Genomic DNA, 16,351 nt, shown 5'->3' with positions numbered 1-16,351 from the left:
AAGCATGGAATGCAGAGGTTACTACCCTCGCGCGAGCACCTCGTGAGTGTCGTGTCTACATCGGGGGCGTGTGAAAACCACTATTCACAGGCTGTCTTCCAATTAGATAACTCCTTCATCAAAGGGAAGGGCCGTAACAAAGACCCCAGAAACCACACTTGCACCACGCCACCGCCACCTACACGAACACCCTCCAGGTCATCCTTCTGTTTTGTACTTGCCCGCAAAGTTAAAAATCTTTTTGCCCAGTGTTTCTTGAAGTGTTTGTCGTTAATTCAACATGACTGACGTTACTACTTCACCTTTACCAATGTTAAGTACCATAGTTTGTTTTGACAGTTTATTGCAGTACCGGGCATTTGTTCTGTTTCCAGTATTGTGGATTTTAGTTTTGGAAGCGATTGGCCTACCTCGGTATCGGCAGCCATTTTGGGTTGTGTTCGCTTCAGTAAATTTTCAAGTTATTATTGCCCTTCTGGTACTGTACTCTGTCATCTAGGTTATATCACTTACGTTTTATGACCAATTTTATTATCATTATTTATTATTAGTTTTCATTATGGTATTTATTTGCTAGCAAGTCCAATTTGGACCTACGAAGAATAGCAATTTAGTCTTTGTTATAGTTTTGTACTCGCCTCAGGAAGGTGCTCGATTTAGACTATATCTTTGTTTATTTGTTACGTTGTCGTTATTCTTCGTTCTTGGTTATTACAATTACTAAGAAAAAGCAATCAATTTTATTATTTTTCTTATCATATTATTGTGTGATGTTGGTTTTTTATTATGTAACCTTGAGAGCGAGAGCATAGAGTGCTCGTTTTTTGTTCTACAGATACGAGTTACCCCTTCTCTCGTTTTCTTTATTAGCCCGAGTAAGAAAGGTGGATTTCCCGTTTTCCGTTTTTTTACGATCACGAGTTATTCCTGCCTCCTCCTATTCTCCGAGTTGATGATATTACGTTTAATGATATACACGTTTTATTGATGTGGTTACTGTTAATATAGCTATCACTATTAATAGGTTACGTTAGTGTATGAGTCATTAATTGGGGTCGCTTTATGCCGACACCCTTAGCTCCGCCTTGAGTTATACTCCGCTTTAATGGATACTCATTGGGTGAGAACTAGTCAGATATTTGGAGTGCAACGGTCAAATCCGGCACTCAGACTCCGGCTGCGGCCTTTTGCACACGAACCTTTGTCATGATTGATCACAATTACATTATTACGGTCCCTTTTTTCATCGAATCTCCGGCTTCACTGGAGATAACACAGACATTCAGTATTGAGGAATGTTATCGTACCGATGAGGGTCACGATTTCACGATGACGGACCTTTGTCACTGGTTCTCCGGTACAAACAGAGATCAATCAGACGATCAGAACCAGAGTTAACATTTTGATCAATCAGACGATCAGAACCAGGGTATGAACCCTTTTTCATGAATAATCACACTATCGTTATTACGGTCCTTTTCATCGAATCTCCGGCTTAACCGGATATCGTACAGGCGTTCAGCATTGAGGTTAATATTAGATTTTCTCTGATGTTCACATTTTCACTATGACAGACCTTTGTCACCGGATCTCCGGTGCCAACAGAGAACACTCAGACCATGGGTGGCCAATCTTTGGTTTTAGCTGTAAAGGAAAGGATTTAACATGAATACAAAGTAAACTGTACTTACTTTAATGACACTTTGAAATTGCGTTGGTAATATTCATTAGCTATTCTTGAAAGTCCTAATGAAAATATATGAACATAATTAGCAATTTTAAAGAAAAGTCATTCAATTTACTATCTTTGGGGTACAGTGCGACACTTGTAATCATGAAATGCGCCACTGTTGGCGCATGAGCCATAGGTTGGCCACCCCAGACTCAGACGTTCAGAACCGGGGTTAACATTATTTTACCGATGAGGTGTAGCATTACATGTTATGTGGTTACTGGATATTAGTATTCTATTGATTCATCTGTTCACTGACCAGAGTCTCAAGGAACAGTAGATAGCCTCTCATGGCATGGTTGGTTTCGACCTGGCTTTTCATTAGAAGGGGCTAGCGTTCGGTTCCAAGTACTGAGTGGAAATTTATTTCTATTTGAACACGATGTTGTATGGATATTCATCCATATTTATACATAGCTAGAATTAAATATATGCATAAATATAGGCATAATTAATTTATTTCTATTTGAACACGATGTTGTATGGATATTTATCCATATTTATACTTAGTTAGAATTAAATATATGCATAAATAGAGGCATTTTTATTAGTTATACGGCTGATCCCAGCCTGTGAATAGGATCACAAACCAAAGTTTCAAGGAACACCCAGACTTATGTCCCCTTTCTTTTACAGAAGGTCCGCCTACATGATATGGTTCCCGGAGTCATGCACGTTCTGCTACGAGCTGTCCTCGCTACTCCGGACCCATGATGTAAGTTGGTTCTAATATGTTTCCTTTTGGTATCCTTTGGCGATGATTTAATTTGATCCGGATTAATGTATGCATTGCTTATTGAGGAGAACGGTCTTCTCCTTCATCACTAATCCCCTCACTTCTTTCAGGATGATGATGAATCTCTCCGGCCTGCAAGAGAGGCTCGCCGCCCTTGGGTATCAAGGTTTGGAAGGAATGCTCCATCTAGAGGTCCCTATCTCCTCGGAGTGTCCTCTCTAAGGTCGGACGTCGACCCCATGGACGGGCAGGTAGGTGGGGATGAGTTTTGAGCCTTCAGCTTTGCAATTACCTGCATCACCGACCTAGGACCCTCAAAGGATCCTGATGTTCATGTTACCTTGCATAAAACCGTGACTGCTAAAAGCAACACATTCTAGGGAAAGCCAAGGGACTATGACGGAGCTCAAAGATATGGTGGTGAGTCGGATCCGTTCAGGAACTCGGATGACTCCCCCTACAGCCCCAGGCGTATCGAAGTAACTTCCTTCGATAAAAACAATGCATAGATATTTGCCTTACATGTTCCATATATAGATGGTACCATAACTCTGGATGGCATAGACGTCCGCCCTCTGGGAGACCTAGAATTTACTCTCAGGTACTAGAATTCCCATTCAACGGATTCGTTCGATTGAAAGAGCATGCCTTGGTTAGGTTAGACAAGGTACCGAAGGTAACGGTATTATTTCCTAAAGGGTAGGCCCGATCTATCTGGACCAGGATGTTGTCGGTCTGGGGGGTACGATAATTCCAAGCTCACCCCACACAATGGGGAATACGTCATATCTACAGATGCTCTCATTGTTGACTTGCCTATTATGGATAAATGGACAGGTCTTACTATTCAAACTGACAAGAAGGTTCGGCCATACCGGCTCTTAAAGAGCCGGACCCCACCTCGGGGAGACCCTAGCCTCGATTTATCCCACTGAGACTTTGTTTCGGATATTCAGGAAGAACCAATCTCTGCCCTTCCAATTCGACCTACACGTTTGGTGGTCTGATCGGGTTAGTTGTGAGAAATACGTTCTGTCTGAGGCCTCTATCAGACAGGAATCGAGCAGGCTGATAGTTCCTCCTGATGAGGTAAAACCCTCTTCCCTCAGGAGGAGGTGAACAAGGTTCTACAAGATGATACGAGAGCACCCCCCAAAATTGCAGGAAAGGCGGGGCCTCACTGCTAGAAAGAAGGTCGAAGACCAAAAGCAAGCTTTCTTCAAGAAGAAGCAGAGAGTTGCCCTCTACAAAACGAACCGGGGTCACTGCCATCAATAGTCAGTTACCCACTCGACATCACTGTCTTCCTCTGATTCGTCGGCTATACATCCGGATCCCCCTAGGTTCACTCCCTCACAACGAGGTAGTCCCGGTACGGGAGAGACTTTACCACTTTCAAGACCATTGGACCTTCGGTCCGTGGGCTCATAGCATAATCCCTAAAGGTTTGAAGTGGAAATGGCCACAAGGTCCTCCTCCTCCACCAGTGACCCTCTCCCAGAAATCCACTCCCATCCTGAAAGAGTACACCACAGAGTTACTCAAGAAGAAAGCAATCAAACGGGACCGATCACCGAAGTTCCAAGGCCGCCTGTTCACAATTCCGAAGAAAGGCTTGTCGGCATTGAGAGTGGACCGGGACTTGTCAAAGCTAAACTCTTACATTCTCTGCGACAAGTTCCGGATGTTAACTATCTCTCAGGTACGGACCTTACTGCCCCGTGGGGCCGTCACCACCTCTGTCGATCTTACCGACGACTATTATCATGTGCCTATAGATCGAAACTTCTCTTCTTATCTGGGTTTCCGCCTAGGCAGGAAAGCCTTTGCGCTCAAGACATGCCCTTCGGCCTCAACATTGATCCCAGGATATTCACGAAACTGGGAGAGACAGTGTTAAAACAACTCAGGAATCAAGAGATGCAGATCATTGCTTATCTGGATGGTTGGCTCATTTGGGCCCGGTCGGCCATAGAAGGCAACAGAGCTAGGAAGGAAGTACTTCGATTTCTCGACAACCTGTGATTTCAGGTCTATCTCCAAAAGTCTCGCCTGCAACCATCAGGCCACTTAGATTGGTTAGACATTCAGTGGGACCTTTCGAAGCACACGGTGTCTCTCCCTTCCAAAAAGGTAAGAGGAATAGCTTCCAAGATAAAAAATTTTCTCAAACACAAACAGTTGTCCAGAAGAACCTTAGAAAGTATCATCGGTCTTCTCCAATTCACTCTAATAACAGGTCTCCTATTAAAAGCCAAACTCAAAGACATCAATCGAGTTTGGAGAAAGAGAGCTACAGTACCTTTAAGAGACAAGGTCTCGAAGATCCCCTCTGTCTTGAATATGAGACTACGCCCATGGTCCGAACCGAAAAACCTCTCCAAATCGGTTCCTCTACAATTCCCACCTCCACAAGTGACATTCCATACAGCCGCGCCTCTAAGTGGATGGGGGGATTACTCCGAACATCAGATGTTTCAGGGCTCTTGGTCACCCGCCATGAAACAGTCCCATATCAATGTTCTCGAAGCCATGGCAGTGTTCTTGACCCTGAAGAGACTATCTCCTCCGAGGTCGAGCCACATCAGAGTAGTGTCAGACAGAACAGACGTAGTACACGGCGTCAACAGGGGAGGATCCAAGTCACCCAACCTGAATCGGATCCTGGTCACTATCTTCGGCTGGCCAACAGAAAAGAACTGGTTCCTGTCAGTAACTCACCTAGCGGGAGTCCAGAATGTGAGAGCGGACTCACTAGCCAGGACGAAACCACTGGAGTCAGAATGGTCTCTAGACATAATTTCTTTCCGGTGGATACTCAGGAAGCATTAGAAGAAGGTTTACCTATATCCCCCAGTGAATCTTCTAATGAGACTTTTACACAAACTACGCCCCTTCCGGGGGGCAGTGGCTTTAGTACCACCTCACTGGCCAAGAACAGTTGGTTTCCTCTCCTCCTCGAGTTGAAACTCCGTCCCTTCCGGATCCCGTTCCCCAAACTGACTCGAGTAATCCAAACTCACTGTGTCAGATTACTCAAGGATAGCCAAAACTCTAACTTTGTGGACTACAGGAAGTTTGCAGCTCGTAGAGACGCGAACATTGAACCGGAAAACGATCTCTTCATCGAATCAGACAAAAGGGACTCGACAATTCGCCAATATGATTCGGCCGTTAACAACTAGCAGATTCCCTAAGAGTTCAGACCATACTCGTATGTCTCCGAATATAGCCATCTCTTTCTTGAGGTTCCTATTTGGCAAAGGCCTAACAGTTAGCACTTTAACCACCATCAAGTCAGCTTGGAAGAAGATCTTCCTTGTTGGGTTTAGCATTAACCTAGCTGATTCCTATTTCTTATCTATTCCAAAAACATGTGCTAGGCTTTGACCTTCGGTTCGGCCACAAAAGGACTCTGGTCTCTGAACGGTGTCCTCAAAACTTGCGCCGGACACGGACAATGAATCCTGCTCTTATATCACTCTTCTTAGGAAGACTTTATTTCTAACGGCTTTGGCCTCAGGTGATGGAATATCAGAACTAGCTCTCTCACGAACCCGGAAAACATAGATTTCCTCCCTTCAGCCGAAGTACTCCTTTCTCCAGACAATGCTTTCCTAGCTAAAAGATGAGGATCCGCAAATAGGTGCTCCCCTCGGAAGATTATTCTTCTTCCCCAGGATCTTTTCTCTGTGCCCAGTCACTACTCTCAAGGCCCTTTTAGCTAGAACTGCCACCCGCTCGTCTGGCCCCTTGGTTATCAGGGAACAAGGAGGTACTATTTCCATTCACGATATCAGGCAACAAATCCTCTACTTCTTTAAACATACTAATCCGGAATCATTTCCCCAGGCTCAGGATATACGGACAGTAGATACCTCCATCAATTACTTCCAGAACAGGGACTTTGATGATTTAAAAAAAAAAAAAAATATACGGGTTGGAAATCCCATATGGTTGTCAAACGCCCCTATCTAAAGATCTTACAGGCCCTTAAATACCCGACGATGGCAGCGGGGAGCCTTTCCCTCCCCATTAATCTCTACTTCTTTCTTTCTTCCATCTCTTCTCTTCTCCCTCCAACCCGCCACTCACACCACGTCGCCACTCTCCTGGGTAGTTCGTTAGCCCTATGATATTTGCCATGTTTAATTCCTATGGTTTAACTGTTATTGTAGTTACCATTCCTTTAATGTTTAGATATGCTTAGACATGTAAGGTTTGATGCCTCTTGCGATTCGACACTCAGTTGATTCCTTGTCGTCTTAGTTATTTATTATTTAGCCTTACGTTCCCTATGTCATTTGGCTAGTTGGTAATTGGACGTTTCTTTACATTATTATATATTATTGTCGTACATGGTGATTGTATTCTCCTCATTATGTTATTACTTTATTGGGCTTGGAAGGCATTCTCTGGTACATTTTCACCGGCCGTCACAGGTCGACCCAGAAAAGGGATTTTGACGAAGGAAAAATCTATTTCTGGGGAGAGACCTGTGACGCCCGGTGAAACCCTTCCTGGTTATTTTTGTACGGACCCACCCTTTCCTTGCCAAGCCATGTGTTCTTGCAGAAGGATGACCTGGAGGGTGTTCGTGTAGGTGGCGGTGGCGTGGTGCAAGTGTGGTTTCTGGGGTCTTTGTTACGGCCCTTCCCTTTGATGAAGGAGTTATCTAATTGGAAGACAGCCTATGAATAGTGGTTTTCACACGCCCCCGATGTAGACACGACACTCACGAGGTGCTCGCGCGAGGGTAGTAACCTCTGCATTCCATGCTTTTATTTTTCTCTGGTATATTTGGAAGATTTATATCAGAAAAGGTAGATAGAAGGACTTTTCACCAGGCGTCACAGGTCTCTCCCCAGAAATAGATTTTTCCTTCGTCAAAATCCCTTTACAGTGGTCAATCTATTCTGAAAAATTCTTTATTTTACCTTGTTTCAAGTATTGCTCTCCTGTCTGATCATTAGCTACTGAATCTCATCTTAATTTGTTGGACAAGAACTTGTAGTCTATCAAATTTATTATTCCCAATTAGATATTAATCTCTAGCACTGTCATTCAGTTACTTCTTTATGTATTTTGCATAAAATTTTTCATAACTCTGATCATGTTTTGCATTCAGATCTTCCCAGACAGTACCATCCTGCTTGTAATACTATGTATGCAGTTAATTCTAACAGCCATAACTTCTCTAATATAAGGCTCAATACTACACAGTATACTAGAAGTTTTATGCCAGCTATAAACAAGTTGTAGAATGATCTTTCTAATTAGGCACTTGAATTGGTGTAACTTCAAAAGTTCAAACTTCCAGTGAATGTTTTTATGTTGACCAGGCTGACAGAAGTCTCTAATTGAAGTACAGTAGGGTCCCGAATTAAGCGTGTTCGAATTACACGATTCCCCTTTTCCGCGATCGCTATTTTTAAAAAATAAATTTTCTGTATCTGCGAGGCTGTTCAAAGCTCACGAGTCAAGCACTACAAAATGTATCAAATCTATTGTCTTTTTAAGTATATTGGTAGCCCTAAATACGGTGATTTATAATAAATGTTACAAAACAATATTAACATTACATTTCATTAACATAATTTCATAATGAATAGCCTATTTAAGGATAAAATTCCACATCAACAATGAAATCAACTGTTAACTGTGCGAGTCCAGCTGACAAAATGTAAACAGAAATGTGGTTACGTTCTCGGCAATCTTTATCTTTCTCCAACCTTACGATAATTGTAATGGTAGTGTTAATGATGGTATATTAAAGCATTATTTTTGTTTAGTACAGTATATTTAAAAGCCTTATTTTTCCCTCTGGGCGTTCAAGGTTTTCACGAGTAGACTGGGTTCGTTTATCGGCAGTGAATAGCCTAAACTTCGGTAACGAGTTGTCAATATTTTGTCATATTTTAAACAGAATACATTTGATTTGCAAACATTGGTTTTGTAGAGTAGACGGTAAAATAAAATCTAGAGAGAGAGAGAGAGAGAGAGAGAGAGAGAGAGATTTGATGGCAGAAATCCCCCCCTCTCTCTCTCTCTCTCTCTCTCTCTCTCTCTCTCTCTCTCTCTCTCTCCTCTCTCTCTCTCTCTCTCTCTCTCTCTCTCTCTCTCTCTCCGTAAGAAATAAAACCATAGTTCACATATGGCAACTTGAGTTTAAGAATGAAATTAACATGAATATTGTTAGTTGTGGCGATCAATTCCTCGCTTCAGGGGGTACACGAAACAAAAACACGGCATTCAAGTACAACAGCTGATTCTCTCTCTCTCTCTCTCTCTCTCTCTCTCTCTCTCTCTCTCTCTCTCTCTCTCTCTCTCTCTCTCTCTCTCTCTCTCGTTATACAATACTTACAAATAGATGAAGAAACCAAAATCGGTTTTCTTGAAGTGTCAATTAAATACAAAACGAAAAAATTATACCGTGTATACATCCATTTCAATCATAGCTTAAAATACTGTAACCGATTTCGTCCGCAAACCACTATTTTTTAGGAAACACCATTCTATTCCAGAAAATTTTTACTCTTTAAATGTCAATTGCGCTATAATAAAACATGTACTTATGTTGTTAAATTTCGGGTGTGTTTTAAAAATCGAGTATTGCTAACTTACTTTTGTTTTACTTTTGGCTGTGATCACATCAGCTGATGTCTAGCTTCCGCGCGAATACAATAACAAAGAATTGTTTACACCATTTCTTAACTTATTCAAACCATCTATACAGTTAATATTACATAAACACCAATGTGTTATAACCTATCATTTTTATTGTTTAGTACTTTAAAACCATCTCTCTCTCTCTCTCTCTCTCTCTCTCACACATCGAACGTTATAGCGGTAACCTAATTGTTCGGTGACTTTGAAAATAGGCCTAGTACTTTCTTCTTTTACCTTTTTTGCATATGGATCCATAATTGAGGTGGGTATAAGTTGACTTATAACTGAAGTTAGGAAAAGTATTTTGGATATGGAAAGGACAATTATCTTTCGTAACAGTTTAGAATTATCGTAAGTTATCACTCTGTCATTAGTGGCAGTTTGCTATTGTGGATTAAACGCATAAGGAAAAAAAATTTCCAGCTTTGCTACGAATTTAGGAATTTATATGGATACGGTAAGTAAAATATTTGTAATAACATAATGTTTACTAAATGTTTGTAATATCATTAGTTATGACTTAGATCATGTGTGTTTAATGCATTCGTTTGTTTATTATGATCGAAGATGGAGCGTAAACAAATGGAAGGTTTCCGTTTCAGGCGGCATCATAAAGAAAAACATTTCATAAATGGCATTCATTTCATTTATTTGAAAGTTCTAATAAAAAAATAATTAGAACGTTGGTAATAACAAATTCAACATATAATCAATACTGATAAGATAGCTGTCGATGCAAAAACTAACAGATGAGTAAGTGCGTCTGTTTCTTCGTTATGATCAGAGATAAACGGAAACAAAACATTGGTTGTTTTTTATTGTGCTTTTTGGCGTGTTTAGGAAACGCATGATATAAAATCGCCTTTATTTTGTTAATTCTGGATTTTCAATCATTCAACAAAAGCTAGTCTATAGAGTGATGGTTTTGCTATTCACCAGTTGTCTTATACAATAGATATGACAAACATTAAAATTTGTCTTATTTTGGGTCGTGTTATAACGGGAAATATATGGTGTTTACACCTATCCTGGTTGTAATTTTAACCATTTTTCAAGTTATTAGAACTTTAAAGTATATTAAATGTTTGATTTATTTACAAGAACAATTTGATATTATAAAGAAATACAGTATAGTACAAAGAAAGTATTGGAAATGGGTAGTAAACACATTTGAATAGGCAAATTGCTGGTTGCCATGGTCGCAATGGAATTATTTCTGTTAGTTGTGTGTTTCGAAATAAGGGATTTTCCATTTATACGATGTCATTAATCGACCAAATTCTCGCATAATTCGGGACCTTACTGTATATATATGAACGATATATTCAGCTGTTGTTGATGTCCTTAAAATATTTTATATCAATTATTCATTACTTTCTCTTGTAGTTTATCTATCTCTTTATTTCATTATCTCACCAGGGTATTGTTGACTGTTGGAGCCCTTGGGCTTAAAACATCCTACTTTTCCTAATATGGTTGTAGCTTAACTAGTAATAATGATTATAATAATAATAATAATAATAATAATAATAATAATAATAATCACTTTACAAAGAATGCAAAGCTGTTTTACACATAGAATTGTAGTGCTTTAGTAGTATTTAGAGTAAAATAATATATACAAACAACAATGAAATTCTTTTATGATAATCCCTTTACAATGAATAGGAAGATGTTTTTCAAAAGAAAGGTACATGAAAGTGTGTGTTTTTCTATTATATAGTGTAAAATACATTATAGAAAATAGCAAACTGAAAATTTTATTTTACAATCAACCATAAAAAAATAAACAAGGAAATATAGGTTGTTATCAAATAAGTGTGCATGTACTGTATATCCAATGGTGACAAATCTTATATGCAGCAACTGAAGGGGATCCATTGCTTGGTAGTAAGGGATATGAAAACTTTTGAAGTTCATCACTACTTAAGCTAAACTCATAACTGTAGCAGTGTCAGAGGCTAGAATGGTAATTTATCTTCTACAATAAATTTCCCTAGCTTTCAATGGATTTTCAACTGAACCAAAAGTAAACTTTCTTTTAAGCTTTGAACTTTTAATCTTATCAGAAACCACGAGACCTTCATATTCCTCATGATGATTTTCAAATCACAAAAAGAACGAGGATCCTGATCACCCAAAGTAATTCTAATGCACAAGCTATGCAGTAATTGTTAAATCCAGAAGAAGACATCTTTAAACCATTAAAAATTAACAAAAAAATAAATCCCTGACAATCTGGAACACATTCCTAGACACCACTAAATCAACTTTTAGCCTGAAAAAGGTGATACAACACGAGCTGTATGTTACTGTTCGTAGACAATAGTTGGTCTCATTGCTTTACTAGAGACATTAGTATACTGGAGGGAAAGAAAACAGGAAATTTTTAAATTTCAAAGGGTAAAGTCAACATCCCAAGCTTCCAGAGGCACAGCAGGTTCATAGAAATAGTAAGATACTGTATCACTAAGGGGAATAGTTATTGTAATAATAGCTCAAATCAGAGAACTTCTTGAGAATCATAATCTTGAATACTAGTTTTTCTATAAATAAAATTATAAATAATGAAATCTAGCAAAAACAAACTCTAATAGAATATAATATGAATACCTACCTGTTGACATATAACATCACCAATCATTTTTATAACGCCACCACTGCTATTTTTGCACCGGACCTTTAATGCTCTGAAATTATAAATATCAATGACATATATAAAAAGAAAAATTTGGTTTATTAAAATGAAATTACAAATATTTTTTTAGTGAACACCATAAACACATTTTGTAATTGCTATGATGCAGAGAACAGTACATTTTGCAAGATTCATAAACTAAAAAATTGGCTTAATGAGAAAGTCTTCTAAGATTTTCAGTGATCAATCTATTCTTAAGAAGTGTTTTAATAGTTTCATTTTGCCTTGTTTTGAGTATCATTCTCCTATTTGGCCTTTAATTGCTGAATCTTTTATTTTAATTTGTTGGACAAAAACTTGCAGCCAACCAACACCACTCCAATAATCCCAAGAATCAGGAGGCGATCTTGAATTTCAAGAAGCTTTATACAAAAGAAATGTTTCAATGATGCTTCAAGGTCACTGAAGGGTCCAACCTCACCCTCTAAGAGTTTTGGAAAGAACATTTCCATATTGTTAACTGCCTCAAAATAATTGCTAAAGCCTGGGAAGGTGTCACCAACAGAACCCTAACTCTTCATGGAAGAAGCTATGGCCTAAATACTGTAGGTTCCTAAAGGTGATTTTGAGGGCAAGACATTTGGGTTGGAGGTGGACAAGGACACTATCAACGATCTCCTTGAGGAATACAGTAAGCAGTTGTCAACCAAGGAGCTGTTGGAATTGCGTAAGGTGCAGCAACAAGAGATTGTGGAGTAAATTTTATCTGAGAAGGAGACAGAGTGATAAGCCTCCCACTTCAAGTGAAATTAGGGAGATGTTAAAAAAGTGGAAAATCCTGCAAAATTTTGTAGAAACACATCACCCAGACAAGGTTTCAAGAGGGTGAGCACAAATCTATTCACCAATATTATGATATCTCATTTTCATGCCATTTTAAAGAAAAGGCAAAAAAAGCAATTGTTTCTACATCAGCTCTTTGTGAAAGTTGAATATAGGAGTGTATAAAAAGATAACAAAGTGTACAGCAAGTGTAACTTAAGTGATTCATTTGATGATAGTGAATCTCGTTCAAGAGAGAGAACTTCCAATATATTACTGTGAGATTTCAAGCAGTAACACTCCTCTCCTCCTCCCCCTCCTCCTCATGCCACGACTCTCTTCAAAGGAAAAGTGCAAGTTAATTATAATTTAAAAATGAGCGTATATGTATATTTATGAACATTCAGAATGCATTAAGTGAATTTCCTTTATTTCTTATTGGAAAAACAATTTTAGGATATGAGCATTTTTAGTTTGGAGTTCACTGCCGCCAAAAATTTACATCTTTCACTCACACTCTGACACATCTGCTTCCACTCCACCATTTGCAGCAACAACAGACCCCAAGTACTTAAACTGATATATTTCCTAAAGTAACTCTCCATTCAACATAACATTCAACCCAGAACCACCCTCCCTTCTCATGCATCTCATAACCTTACTCTTACCCACATTAACTCTAAATTTCCTTCTGTCATACATTCTACCAAACTCTATTACCAATCGACCCAGTTTCTCCTCCGAGTCTGCAACCAATACAGTATCATCCACAAACAACAACCGATTCACCTCCCGCTCATGATCAATCTAATCTATCAGTTTCAATCCTTGACCATGCACTCAAGCATTCACCTCTCTCACAACTCCATCAACAAACAAACTGAACAACCATGGGGACATCCCACATCCCTGTCTCCCCCCCCCACTCTCATTGGAAACCACTCACTCACTTAATTTCTTATCCTAACACATGCCTTACAGCCTATGTATAAACTCTTCATTGCTTGCAACAACCTTCCACCAATTCCATACAACCTCATCACATTCCACATTGCTTCCCTATCAACTCTACCATAAACTTTCTCCAGATCCATAAATGTAACATACACCTCCTTACCTTTAGCTAAATATTTCTCGCATATCTGCCTAAATGTAAAAATCTGATCCACACACTCCTTACCTCTTCTAAACCCACCTTGCACTTCTAAGATTGCATCCTCTGTTTCATCCACAATCCTATTAATTGGCACTCTACCAAACACTTTTTTTCCACCACACTCAACAAACTAATACCCCTTGCATTACAACTCATGCACATCTCCCCTAACTTTGTATGTTGGAACAATACATGTTGGTACCATTGACAACATAAAACATATATCAAACAATCTCACCAACCATTCAAGTACAGTGACTTCACCTTCTTTTAACACCTCAACCCTCACACCATCCATACCAGGTGCTTTTTCTGCTCTTGTTTCATCTAGTGCTCTCCATCACTTCCTCTCATGTAATCTCTCTCATTCTCATCTCCAATCACTGGCACCTCAACAACTGCATCAGCTATTATTTCTGCCACCCTATCATCCTCAACATTCATCAATCTTTCAAAATATTCAGCCCACCTTTTCCTCTCCTCTCTCCTTACAGCAATCTTCCGTTTCCATCTTTCCTTGCCTCATTTCTCAATCCACGCTTCCTTACTCTCTTCACTTCTTTCTAAAACTTCTTCTTGCAGTGGCCCCATATTCATGGATTCCATATTCAATGCCTCTACCACCAAGAAGGAGATAAATGATGTTGCCAGACACTATGTCGTGATACCTAGCTTCATGATGGCCACCGCAGTATCCAGAGGAAGAGGGAAGGGAGTGCATCAAATGAACAGTAGTATTACTTCTGCCTCGCAAAGGCAACCCAAATCAAGCAGGAGGAATTGCCTCCTCTCAAGGAGTCTTTCTTTCCAGAAACTTGTGAATTCACCATGTTCAAAGCTTTTTGGCAAAGATTGACCAAGGAAGCTCCAGACAAGGTCTACAGCTGTCAGGTGCTTGGCAAGGACGTTCGATAGCCGCCTTCCTACCCTTCGGAGAAAATAAGGCTTTTCGACTATTGACCTTCCGAATACAGCAAAAGACTTGGGGGGAAGGTTGAGCCAGAATCCCCTCCTCTGTATCTGGAGGCTTTGGTCCAGCTGAGTTATATTTGGGGTCTCTCTTGGAGACCGTTTCTGGCTGGCCCTGAGAGGTCGTTGTTTAAAATAATGACTCTTCCCACCACCCTGACTGATGGATAACTGAGACAGATGGGAACAGATGTTGTATCCTTGCCAGACTTCCCTAAGGAATGAGAGTTCTGGATCTGTTGGGGACCGTCTTCCAATTCTTTCTCTCTTTACAGTGAGAGACTGCCGCTAAGAAAGAGAGGTTACTAGAGAAACTTTTCCTGTTCCTTGGGGGGTGTTCATGACCTGGGCAGGTTGTCTGTCGATGTCATTCTTCAACTATCCCTTGGATGATAGGGAGCGAGAAGAAGTCACAAACTCACTTGGTGAGAAGCGGTAATTATCCACTAGGATGCTCTCCCTTTATGAAGCAATTTTCCTCTTTCATGCTATCAACTGTTCCTAATTTCTCTCATAATGAATAAGTGGGAGATCATGAAACACTTGCCAACATAATCCATAGCCTAACATATTAACCTTTACACCCTAGGCTAATTCTGCTAATAAAGGTTCACAGCACATTATAGAAACAATTTTTTTTTAATAAGTTCCGATTTCTCAATTTGGTTCAGTTCCTTTTAATGCAAAATCTCCACCTTCCAACAACCCAGATTCATTTCATATGCAATCGGATTCTGTGATAGAAAACGGTACACAACACAACCTCAGATCCATTAATCCCTCCTGCTTCTGGACTAAGCAAAAAGAAGCAACTTTTGTGTGCAATAATTAATAATGTTGTTTGTTATATTGCGTATTTAATGCCAGGCGCACAGATATTCAATGCTCCTAAAACATTTTCTGAACAGGCGAGCCACAGGTTGCTTCATAATACACCTGGCCTGGCCTGGCCCGGCCCAACTGACTATTAATGTAAGCTTGGCCATTGTCATTTGTAAGGAGATGAATAATGGTGTGGATATGGACAAGTTGTCAAGCACTTCCAGGGAAGATGGCAAAAATAACTTGGAGATTGGTAACAAAATTGAGGTTAAATCCCCTCATACAGTTTTACTTAAAATTTATGAATTCCAGTATCATCATAAAATCATCACTATAAAGTACTGTACTGCAGTTTAACCAAACCTGAGACAAACTTCTTTAAATTCAAAAGTAATGGCCTTTAAATTCAAAAGTAATGGCCTATAAAGGTTACATTTAATATTAAAATTTGATCAAACATAAAAAAGTAATAATTACATGCATACAAATCATGATAATTTTAATATAATTTCCTCAACTCTTGCATTCCCAAAATTTTATAATAGCTAATAGTTGAAGTTTAGAAATTTACTCAACTAACTGTGATCTCATATACTAAGCTATTTACTGTACTCTCTCAGAATTCGCTTGTAAATTGTTTACTTCTTCCTGAACACTTGCATAACTGGTATTTCATTCTTAGTTTTAATGCTACTACAATGATGGTTCTAATTCATGGTTATTCTTTTATCTATTATTAAATAATTCCTTTTAATCAATATTTCTTCAAGTGATGAAGTACAAAAATTCCTTAATAGAATTTGTTTT

The 16,351-nt window shown here is 39.3% G+C and overlaps 1 protein-coding gene across 1 annotated transcript in view; it reads right to left on the bottom strand.

Annotated features, from left to right (window-relative positions):
* The window catches only part of LOC137615380 (intersectin-1-like), a 377,240-nt gene that overhangs the window by 94,805 nt on the left and 266,084 nt on the right, over positions 1-16,351 (bottom strand). Inside the window, exon 32 of the mRNA XM_068345199.1 lies at positions 11,755-11,827. Coding sequence (XP_068201300.1) covers positions 11,755-11,827 — 73 coding nt within the window. The remainder of the gene's footprint in view (positions 1-11,754; positions 11,828-16,351) is intronic.

This window comes from Palaemon carinicauda, chromosome 21 (assembly GCF_036898095.1).
Source record: "Palaemon carinicauda isolate YSFRI2023 chromosome 21, ASM3689809v2, whole genome shotgun sequence".
Taxonomy (NCBI): Eukaryota; Metazoa; Arthropoda; class Malacostraca; order Decapoda; family Palaemonidae; genus Palaemon; species Palaemon carinicauda.
The sequence above is the reverse complement of the archived record's forward strand: the minus strand, read 5'-3'. Positions and strand labels throughout refer to the sequence as shown.